The sequence below is a fragment of the Crassostrea angulata genome, unplaced genomic scaffold (assembly GCF_025612915.1).
Source record: "Crassostrea angulata isolate pt1a10 unplaced genomic scaffold, ASM2561291v2 HiC_scaffold_123, whole genome shotgun sequence".
Taxonomy (NCBI): Eukaryota; Metazoa; Mollusca; class Bivalvia; order Ostreida; family Ostreidae; genus Magallana; species Magallana angulata.
The window spans coordinates 72,555-84,772 of record NW_026441678.1 but is presented as its reverse complement, the minus strand read 5'-3'; the positions used below and the strand labels follow the sequence as shown (position 1 = coordinate 84,772).

At 34.9% G+C, this 12,218-nt stretch overlaps 1 protein-coding gene and 2 pseudogenes across 1 annotated transcript; all 3 read right to left on the bottom strand.

The window, feature by feature from the left end:
* Nucleotides 1-374: 374 nt before the first annotated feature.
* Nucleotides 375-4,962, bottom strand: LOC128169378 (uncharacterized). Its single transcript, XM_052835530.1, has 5 exons — nucleotides 4,922-4,962; nucleotides 1,979-3,293; nucleotides 1,711-1,838; nucleotides 1,457-1,617; nucleotides 375-1,077 (listed from the first exon to the last, which is right to left on the bottom strand). Exons 1-5 carry the CDS (start codon nucleotides 4,960-4,962, stop codon nucleotides 644-646), a joined length of 2,079 nt encoding a protein of 692 aa, XP_052691490.1. The 3' UTR covers nucleotides 375-643.
* A 1,674-nt stretch (nucleotides 4,963-6,636) lies between these two features.
* Nucleotides 6,637-7,779, bottom strand: LOC128169377 (uncharacterized; annotated as a pseudogene).
* Nucleotides 7,780-9,522: 1,743 nt separating this feature from the next.
* On the bottom strand, nucleotides 9,523-11,986 carry LOC128169381 (uncharacterized; annotated as a pseudogene).
* Between the last annotated feature and the right edge of the window lie 232 nt (nucleotides 11,987-12,218).

Sequence of the window (12,218 nt, the reverse complement as noted above, 5' to 3'; positions counted from 1 at the left end):
TCTATGGCAACCAGATAGTACAAAATCTCCACCTTCTGGAAAAGCAAGATTGATTGAGTAGTTTTTTTTTCGCCTTTATCAAAATCAAGTTAAATATGAAATATTTTCAGAGTATTGTTTTTAAAATGTTTTTACATCATTACATTACATGTACATCATTTATGTATATATCTTAATTTGTAAAAAAAAAAAAAGAATAGTTTCCATGACAACAAAAAGTTACAAATTTTTTCAATTTAACACCATTTATCAAACATATTGTTACATGCATGCATGATCAGAGATCCTTCAGTTCTTTTTTAAAGATACTGTATAGGTTTGTGCACATACAAATAATTTAATTATGGATAATAGAAAAAAATAAGCAATCTAAACTTGTGCACATACAAATAATTTCATTATGAATAATAGAAAAAATTAGCAATCAAAACTTTTGAAAAAATATCATTTGGGTGTGTAGTGCATTCATAACTACAGTTAGAAAATAATGAAAAGTTATATAAATGAATTATCTTTAAAATTCTATTGATCTGCATGGAAACTGTTTTGAATATTATTTTTATTATTGCATGGATTTTAGGATCTGAGGATAAGCAGTTGATATACAATTAATATTTAATCTAACAATGTTTACAGTTAAATGTCATTCTTCCGTCCCGCTAAGTTCTCCCTCAGAGGACTCACTTTCATCAACTGGAGTTGGAATGTTGTTTGCATCGTCAACAAAGTCTCCCCAATTTCGAACTCCAAATCCACTTGAGATCCTGTGCCTCGCATTTCCCAAAAACCATAAAATGGCTGCAATGTGGGAACACATCCCAACAACTCTTGCCCCGGCTCTGCATTTACAGTACCATGCTGTAACACTTGCTTCATCATATCTTATCCATAACTGGTATGATCGAGATGATACATGTCGACTCTGTAACCGTACCCTGACAAGACCTGGCTCCTCTTTGTGGACATGTATCTGGCAGTTGCCTTCTAAGTGTTCCTGTGCATAACTGGGTGAGAGTCGAAGCTGGTATATCCCACAAGTGAGATTTCGAAGCTGCTCTTCATCAAGATACGGAAAGCCTAATAAAAAATATATCAAAGTAATTAAGGTCAAATAAATGCATGCAGAGAAAAATATATGCTAGCTAGGCTAATCCACTGTACATAAAATCAAAGATTAGCATTTGATTTGGATTAAAAAATGTTATTATGAACACTCAATACCAAAAATTATGATTATTTGATAATTTATACATCTTTATTTTTCATAAATGAAAAAAAGATATCTAGTAATAAGATACTATAACCTGTTAATGTTTTCAAACATTAGGAGAAGACTAACCTGTTTAAAACTTGGGTCTTATCCTTTTGATTTATTCAATAAATTCAGTTCAAACATTTGAAGCAGGACAAGCAAAATTCTGTGTTAACTAGGGTATATATAGTTATTCATACATACCTTTTAGATCATCTACTGGTTCCCAACACACAGAGCGCCGATCTAGGTGATGTTCCTCCACATGTTGTTGTAAGGCGTTGACTTGCTTGGATAGAAAAAGCATCTTACATCCAAGGGACTCATCCTCAGTAGCATTTCCGTTAGAAAGTGGTTTCATGTATCTGTAACCAACAAAAACAGAAGTGTTAAAATAGAAAAAAATATCAAATAGTATAGAGTATTAGTATAAATAAATTACATTGTTCTATTTTTACCTATTGCAAATAGCACAGACAATCCTTATGAAATCCCCTATGTATGGAATCTGACTTGTTGGCAATACATGCTGAAGGTATTTCCATTGCTTGATCCGGGAGTTTGCGGATTCCACAACCCACCTTATCTATAAAAAAATAGAGGATTCAATTTCAATCAATGCTTACATTTAAAAATGTGATATATCATTTCATATGCAGATCTTAGTACATATACTCTCTCTCTCTCTCTCACACACACACACACTACTGAGTCTTTCTCTCTCACCTTTGTAACAAGACGACTTGTATTGGCACTCTCTGTTGTCATCTGTTTCTCTCCTTTGGACATAAAAGAAGGCATGTGGGCTTGGATCCCAAGCTCTTCCAAAAAATCCAGTGAGTCTCGAAACCCCCGATCAACCACGAAAATATCATCTTTCTCCACCCAGTTGCAAATGTCCTCTATGTTGGACTTCATGACATGCTTTAGGATACTTGCGTCATTGTTCCTTGCAAGGTAGGGGCCCATAACTGATAAGTAGTAGCCAGTCGTTGAAACAATTATCAATGGCTTTACCAAAGGACGTCCCTTGTGCAAACTATATGATTGCCTTTGGAACTGAAAGTTTCCACTCTTGTTAATGTAGATGTAGGTACCGTCCATTACCAAAATTGCTTGATTGCCTGGGCTGGTTTCGAACAGAGTTTGAGCTAACTGTCTTGTATGGTGCTGTATAATCTCTGCACGTGAGATGTGCTGGAAACCCAGGTTTTCATGGACAAATCTTCCAGAAAGGGCTGAGCGTACTGAACTAATGCATCTTCGAATACTGGACTTAGATACATTGAAAAGGGTTGAAAGTACTCTGTTTGATTCACCTCCCCTTAATTTCATCAGGAAAATAGCTAAGCTAGTCCGTACAGATCTTGTTGGAGTAGGCCGAACTTTTCCCTCCACGAAGAGCAGAAGATCTTTGAAAGAGTCCTTGGAAATTCCCATGAGATCACGGTACTCGGCATCACTGAGAGTTTTTTCGCTGTTAAAATCAAGTCTTGTTTTCTCTTGCCTCTGAATTTCTGACCTTAAAAACTTGATCAGTTGGGTGATTGTTGATCTATTCACTGTTGTTGTATCAGCTGTAGGTTCAAGATCCCCAATATTTCCATGAAGATGGTTTGGACAACACCTGGCACCAGCTGGAATAATGATTTCCTTGGAAATAAATATCTGGTGTCTGATATCCACAGGAACAACAATGAGTTTTGGTCCAGGCCTCTTGCAGATGCAACAGGAGGAGTGTCCTCTAGCTGAGCTAGGGAATGGCAGCTGCACTGAAGGTGGGCTAACAGGTGTTACAGATGGCTGAGGAGTACATGTAGAAGAAGTACATGCCTGCACTATTTTCTTTGCTTTCTCAGATCCCTTTACATATGACTTGCACACATGACGACACTTGTTGCAGAGAAAATCCCCATCACTTGGTGTTCGTCCTGATATTCTGTTAACAACAAGTCTGTGACTTTTCGATATGGCAAATCTGTCAGTCCTTTTTGTTATGCGAGGACAAAGGAAGCACTTGTAGGATTTTTTTACCAGGCATCTGTAGCAAAATAATTGAAAAACTAATAAGATTATTCAAAGACTTCCCGGTACATGTACATGTATATAATTATAGATTTTTGAATTTTCCTCCTTCCAACTTTATATTTAATGTATGCATACATATATAAATCCCTTTTTAGTTAATATGGCTAAGACTTCTTTTTTGTTATTACCTATAATAGTAAAGATAAATGTGACAAAAATCTGTTATGCACAGACATACAAGGGCAAAATAGCCTAAGTATACTCCCTATCTCCTTCGATTCAGAGCAGGGGTCTAAATAACAATACACATGTATGTTGTATATACAATATCCGTACTAAATATTATTGAGTAGATGCATAGACTAATTAAATACCTTTAACTCTTATCAAATCAAACATCATGAAGGTCGTAATCTGCTAAATCTTTCATTTTCAAAGAGGCCACGAAGATCCACCACATAGCATGATGCTTTAAGTATTTGGAGTTATGAAGATACTGATATTCTGAAAAAAAATTGTGCAAAAAGTAAGGCATATTAGATTTTACAGTACAGTTTGTTATTTAACGTTCCATTGTAACATAACTTTATGAATTCAGTTAGAGTCAGGTTTATTAAATGAATTTAGTATCTCTAAATAGATTAAATGGAAAGTGTAATTGGCATTTGACTGACTCATTATGATGCATTTATCAGTCAATAGTTTCATAAAAAAAGAAGGGAATACTAGGAATGCTGCACATTCTTATGTTACTGAAACTTCATTCATATGTTAACATTAGAATTATCATTTTAAAGACTATCAGTTTCTAAGAATACCAGGAAAATAAATTACCTTATTATAGTTTATTTAAAGACATGTTTTAGAATTTGGGATTAAGCATTATACATGTGTTATGTATATCAAGATTTGTACATGCACACAAATATTATACATGCATACTTAAATTGAAAAATTTAATTAAAAAATTAATAATAATAATAAAGAGTAGCAAACACATTTGATAGCAAGTTCAAAATTTATTAGAATAATCTTTATCACTTTGTTTAACAATGTTTGATGAAAAAAAATAGCAATTTGATGAAATGATTTTAAAATGGAAATAAATGTTTTATTAGGAGCATTGGATTTGTAGATTTGTGAATTTTCTTTTAAATAAAAGTGGCAATATATGGTAAAAATTAATGAATTAGCACAAAGTTACAATTTCTCTATTAATTATTAATTTTTTTCACAAAGTAAATACAATTTTCTAATTAATGTAGGTGTAAAAAATCCAAGATCCACCACTGCAACTTTGTTAGTGTTGCCCCCCTTGCAGCTATTTAGAATAGTGCATTCAATTCTTTATGTACGACATTTATTTATAATAACTAGCTAAAACTATATAACAACAATGACTATTGATAATATTAAATCACCTTTCAAAATAATTAAACTACCTATTTGTTCTCAAAGTAGTTTTATTCTACGTGTTTCAACTACACATTCCTTAAACACCCAACGATAGACTTTCAAGTTGAATTCTCCGATTGTAAACAAACTGTGTACGATGTTCAAATTCTATCTATGAAAGTAAAAAACACTTGATTTTAATGAGCACGTATTTTATTTTACCATTTACTCTTTTTATATGCTTACTGTACATCAGAAACGTCAAACAGTTGCAGTACCCTTGACATTTTCTCATAAACTATAGGCCTAGGCCCCTACTTGTTTGCATGGTTATTAAAAATTTGGCGTTTTAAGGAGGCCGACTTTAGTTTGCATTGCGCATGTTTTTGCGCATTCTAATATAATACAGTTGATTTTTACATCTTATGAATTTTTTTCGATATCATTTATAAAATCGAACACAATAAACAAAATACAGATAAAAATATTTAGATTTTTAAAGGAAAGTTTTATTTTTAACACGATTTTTTACGTTGTGCGGTAGGGGAGCATTGCCATTGCGCTTTTATGACGTTATGATAAAATGAAGCTTTGTAGGAGTACGTTATAAGAAATAACATAAAAGAAAAAGCAAAAATTGTACGCTGTTGAAATTTTATATACAGATTGATGCTATCCTCGAGGATATTTTCCTCATTTTTGGAATTAATCCATTATACCAATCATCATTCGTGATGATCCAAATATATAGCAAAATTTGGCGCATTTTAATATTTTGAGATGGCCCCCACTTAAAACCAGACGGTAGAATTTTGTGTTTTTTACATATAAGGTAGGACATGATATTACTAATCATATATAACAATTTGAGAAAAAAAGCTATTGTTGTATTTTTTTAAATTGCTTTGATGTGCGGAAAATGACAGTTTTCCTATATATTCCTATAGTAAATGTACCTTTATTTTGAGATGGTCCCTAAAAAGAACCAGACGGTCGATTTTTATGAACCTTCGCAAATAAACTAGAGTTGGTTTAAATTACATATGGTTAAAAAATAAAGAGTTATGCTATTGTAGTTTTTCCGCAAAAAAACCCAAATCGGCCTCCTTAAAACTTTAGAAAAAGAGATACAAGAGTGAAAAAGATGTTTAAACTAAAGTTTTGTATATACTTACACATGATATTATAGCGAAATGATATCAGGATATCTCATATGCAGACATCAACACTCATCATGCTGATCAGTTCATCACAAGCTGACAGACGACAATTTCTCCTCTTCCCGCGATAAGTCAAACGGTATTATTTCGATGACAGCGCATTCCTCGCTGATAATTTTTTTCGTTGGAAAAATTTTCTTTTGACTTTTTCTTTTAATTACATTTAAAATATTTATCAGCGAGGAATGCGCTGTATAAGAAAAAATGTCTCTAATGTTGAAAAAAGCCGAATTTCCGGGAAAACTACAAACATGTATAGGTTTGACTTTTGTTATGTACGTCTAATGTCCGGTTTGACCAAAAGTTAATACACATGAGATTAGGGTAAGTGTCAGAGTTGACAATGGGTGGTAGATTTTTGTAATAAAATGTACTTCATTTTTCACCCAGTGAATAGGCCATATTTGGTAGAAAGTGGTTTTAGTCCTTTGATGAAAATCCGTCAAAGTTTGTAGGCATGAGAGCGCTTACAAGGTCAATTTTTTGATAAAACGGAGTCATTATTGTGGTCAAAGTCCCATAACTCCAACAAAAAGTATCGACCAATGCTGATTTTCGAACTTGACCAAGATAATAGTGATATAAACATTTGGTATAAATTTAATGAAAATCCGGCAAAATTTGTTGGCATGAGAGCGCTTACAAAAAAGTGTGACGGACGGACGCACGGACCCACGGACACACGGACGGACGCCCGGCATTTCTATGTCCCCGCACCGCGTTGCGGCGGGGGACAATAAAAACAATAAGAGTTCGATTGAAAAAGACAATAATTTTGGCACTGGAAATGCAGTCAGCTGCCTCAGTCAGTCTGACTTTAGTTCTGAGATGAAACCTCAATGGTATCAAACACAGGAATACGAAAATAACGTTTTACTGCACTAGAGTTCCAACGGCCCATTAGGCGAATTTTTTCCTCAGAGATTTTTGAATGGAAAGCATATAAAGCTGCACCTATGCGAAAACTTTGTGATTTATAAAGTTTGGAATCAAGACCACAATACATCAGTGCATTCTTAAGCTCTGATGTATAATATGACTGTCAAATGGGATTACTCTCATCAAAAGTAAACAAAGGTCCGCAAGCGAAAACACGCACTTTTATATATTTCACCATAGCTCGGACAGGACAGATAGATTTACACTTCTGAGTTGCTATTTGTAAGGACACTGGTCTGCAGGAATCATTATGCTTGAAATGTCTTAAAGTTAATGTCATACACTTTGCATTTTTCAAAGGTTCGCTTATGGTCAAGTTATTCATTTGGATTACATTTTTCATGTTACCGAGGGATTTTGCACTTATTTCACCGACACGCAAAAAAGCAAAGAAACTGAGAGTAAACATTGCCCTAAGCATGAGCCTATTGTATTTGGTCGAGACTGTGTATTTAACTGCCTGGACAAGTTTTTGCAATATCTGTGGTGTTATGGGAAGCCTAATATCGGGTGTACTTGACAACTGTTGTGCACCTTTAATTAGCTTTTTGATAATAAAAAATTGTGTTGGGTCTGTAAAACCATTAAGACGATGATAATATGAAAGACCCGCTACATAAGTGTTAGACCCGCTACATAAGTGTTGATGGTATTGTGTGATTTTCCCTCCATATGTAGCCATGACACAAAATATATAACCTGTGCTACATTGATAGGAAATTCAGGACTTGTCTTATATATTTTCTTATGAAATTTCTGAAAAACAGACATAGCAGTCTTGTAAGATTGATGAGTGTTATGAGTTACCGAGGCTTCCAACAACTTAGATGCAGTCTCACTCAAACATGCAGGTATTGCTTTGGTACAGTGGTTGGAAATCTGTCCATGTACGGTGCTAACCCAAGAAATTTCTGTACCTGTAATCGCGAAAGTAAATCTGGTAAGGTATTAATTTTCCCTGGAATATGCTCAGCTTGAAATAATATGTTATGCCTTAAACAAGCCAGTACTAGGCGCCTCACTAAGCACATAACAGAAGTATCCTTAGAAGAAATTTTGTTAATAATTTCAACAACAGCTATATTATCTGAATGAAAAAGTATTGATTGATTTGCAAGTGCCTGTCCCCAAGTTTCCACTGCAATTACAATTGGAAACAATTCCTTAAAAGTGATATTGTAATCTTGTTGTAAACTTAGGTCTTCCCAAGTCCCATAGAACCACTTTGTACCAAATACAGCCCCATATCCAAACTTCCCTGCAGCATCTGTGTACAGATTGAGTTTATGAGAGTTCTGCCAATCATCATTGATAAACATAGATTTCCCATTGAAGTTGTCAATAAATTCACACCAAGCATTTAAATCTAATCTAGCCTGTGAATTCATTCGAATTCTAAAATGAGGTTTTGAAACACCTCTCGTGAGTGCAATAAGCCGTCGGAGGAAAGCCCTGCCAGGGACAACAACGCAACAGGCAAAATTAAGCAAACCTATCAATGATTGGAGCTCACGAAGAGTCATTTTTTTGCGTCTTTTTGCAGAGTGCAAAGCATTTTAAATTTTTACAATTTTTTCTTCTGGTAATCTAGCCTCCATGTTAACTGTATCTAGCTCTATTCCTAGGAAGATTAATGTAGTTGATGGCCCTTCAGTCTTTTCACCTTTAATTGGTACACCCAAAACATCACACATTGACATGAACTGGTGTAAGGCTAATTTGCAAATAGAAGAATCAGGGGGACCTAAGAATAGGAAGTCATCTAAAATATGTAGCATAGTTGGTACACCAAATTTTGTACATGCTATCCATTGTAAGGCTGTGCTAAATGTTTCAAAAATGGAGCAAGATATTGAACACCCCATTGGTAAGCATTTGTCATAATAAAAATCCCCATTAAACTGTATACCCAACAACTCATGATCCTCTGGATGAACAGGTAATATGCGGAATGCTGAAGCAATATCTGTTTTAGCTAATAAACAGTTTTTCCCAAGTTTCTTTATTTGTTTGATAGCATCATCTACTGTTGTATATGAAACTGAACACAACTCATCAGGGATAAAATCATTTATAGAGGCTCCATCTGGATAAGACAGGTGATGAATTGAACGAAATTCGTTTATTTCTTTTTTGGGTACAATACCAATAGGCGAGCATTGAAGATTAGAAAAAGGGAGGAAATTAAAGGGGCCTGCAATTCTACCAAGGGAAACTTCCTTCTGTAATTTTTCTGCAACTATATTTTCATGTTGCTGAACTGATAATAAGTTCTTACAAAAGCGTTGTTGTCTTGGACCCTGATATTGTATTTTAAACCCTTGCTTAAACCCCTCATACAGAAATGTTTTTAAATGATCATCATACCCTTCAAGAAACTGACCTAAAACATTTACTTTAACTGGTGTTACTACTAGTTTATTTGCTTGTGGGGATTGCTGGTTGTTTAGTTTGGTGTAATGTATTGGCACCTCTTGGAATTGACTTATCTCCCCATGTGCAGTGCAGGATTGAATGTGTTTTTCTACACTGAAAGCAAATGTGTTTATATTGACACTGTTGGTGAGAACATTTTCCATTTTTGTGGAATGCGTAGCAAAATCCTTGTGGAATTCTATTTCTGTATGGAACCCTTTGCTGGACAGGTTTTCCACGAAAATTGAATTGGGTTTGGGGTTGACGAAAAGTGGTGGCCATTACCCAATACTCATAATGAAGCTCTCCCCAAGGAATCGACCTAACTTCTATATCTTTTCTCACTTGCTTATCGTATGTTAGCCATGCCAAACCAAAACTCCTACTTGCTAATTCTCTAACAATCTCACCATGTTTTATTACTGCTGGAATTTGTTTCGGATATTTTTCAGAATAAACAGCCAAAAATTTCAAAAACGCACTTGTCCACTGTTCAATAGATTTAATAGACTTTTTTGGTTTTGATGCTACAAATTTAAACTCAGAATTGCCAGCACTTTGTAATCGCAACGATTTGTCTAACGCTAGATCATCCTTGGGGAGCAGCTTGATAAAATCAACATATTTATTCTGCCATATTTTGTTTTTCAATTTTGCATCTATCTGAGATGTTGTAGGATCTGATAATAAATCATAATCATCAGAATCACTTTCAGATGATGATGAACTGTCAGAATCACTTGATGATTCCTCATTACTGTCAGAATCTGTACCTGATGAACTTGGTGCTCTCTGTCTCTTAGAGTCAGATCCTTTCTGTTGTCTCTTCCTCCTCTTCTCGCCTCTTTTGTTCTCATTGGACAGGGCTTGCAGCACTTGTTCGGTCACCGCTGCCACCAACTGCGGCTGTATTGGTAGAACATCACCAGGCTGACCAGCATTTTGGGAGCCACCACCTGCCTCCTCATCCATCATTGCCTCCATCTGTGTGGCTGATCCAGCTGCTGCGGGAAGTCTAGGTCTTGTTTTTCTTCTACCTCTCCCACTGGAATTCATCTAGAAATATTTCATAAATGCTTTTTCAAAAAACTTAAATTTTGCTTAAAAAGTGGGATATCGTTCAACATAAACCCACGCCATGAAGAAGCATGTGAAAAAGCTGGAATTTGCATATGATATAACCCCAACCATATATGCCGACTAAGGGGTATAGTATACATGAAATCAAACACCTTAACCCAATGGGTCAATCAAGAAATATTTGCACATATATAGCAAAAATGTATTAATTAACCCCGACCATATAGGGGTATATATTGAAAGCCCAATGGGACATTAATCAACTGCGTATGTGTGTATTAATAGGACAATAACCCCGACCATATAGGGGTTTAAATAATATGCATATAATGGGTTGTTCCGTCAGCATGCACATACACATATGATGCAATTAACCCCGACCATATAGGGGTATGGATGGAAAACCCATTGAAAAAATATGCGAATAGGAATACGCAATTTAATTCAAAAAACCCCGACCATATAGGGGTATGTAAAATGGAATTGTACATTCAACATGGAATATCAATGTAAGTAAAACACCTTCAGTGCTAACCTCAACCATATAGAGGTGATACACTAACAAGTATCTATAATACATGAAACCATTGATAAAGTTTATAAACCAAGTAAATAGTCTGCACTATCATATGTATTGATAAGTAGCCCCTGCTTTATGAGGTTAAACATCTAATCATAGTAATTAACTTAACCCACCATTGTGCAGATATTTGAGGGTTGAAACAACCACAGCTCTGATGTTATTATAATATTTTATGTGCCCTTGTTTGTTTAGATGAACTCCATCATCAAGGTAGACAGTAGATCGAGTTGAGGGATTCCAGAATCCTGACAGGCGAAAGAAATTTACACCCTCCACTTCTTTAATGTATTCTGATATTCTTCTGTTAAGTTCATCAACCCTGCTGTTGAACCATGGTAGATCAACTTGGTATCGTGTGGGCTTTAACGGAGCAATTCTATGCAAAGTTTGTAAAATGACCACTGATCTTACAGATTCTCCATAGCGTAAATCGACCACAAATTCAATTAATCGTCTAAAAATCAAGTCCACAGTCTTTTCTGGTTTGCACAAATCGTTTGACACAGTTTGAATAATAACAACATCCGGGCGCTGTTCTCTTACGTAAGACGTGCCAAGCGCGCGAATCCTCTCCAGAGAAGCCCCACCGTGTCCGCTATAACTAATCTGTACTTCGTCATAGTTCAAATTTAGGTTTTCATTCACACGTGCGTCTAAACTGTTTAAAACAAATTGTTCGAATCTCCGCACAAAGGAATGACCCAGGATAAGAACTGTTTTAGTCATTGCATGGAAGGGATGAGAGTAGACATAGCATAGGCCAGTACAGTTTCACTATAGTTGACGAAATTCACTCCGTACTTACATTGTTTGAGCTGCTAAAGTCTCACAGGGAAAGGAATGTCATGTCAATCGAAATGCTCCATATAAAAACGACGACAATCCACCAAAAATCCAAAAAAACTTGTCAAAATCTTCTCCCTTCTAAAATTGTGGTAAACAAAGATCACGTGATCAAAATAATGGAGTCTGTAATATTAGAATCCAAAACGGTACACAAGCCTAATCCGGAAAATTGACAAAAATAACAATTTATTATGGAGATGGTATAAATTACTTTATGCTTCACATAAATACAATTACATGAGTAAAGTAATGCATTACCATTACCATTACTTTTTTTAAAAAAAAGTAAGACTAAGAAAGAGTTTTTGCAAATGTTTCAAATATAGGACACTCTTTAACATATCTACAGTTTCATGCTCAGTATCAGGTTCAAATTCAATGACTACATGTATACAAGAGTCATTCTTTATTTTCTCAATATAAAATTATATTGGAGCATTATTAACAACATGTTAATTAT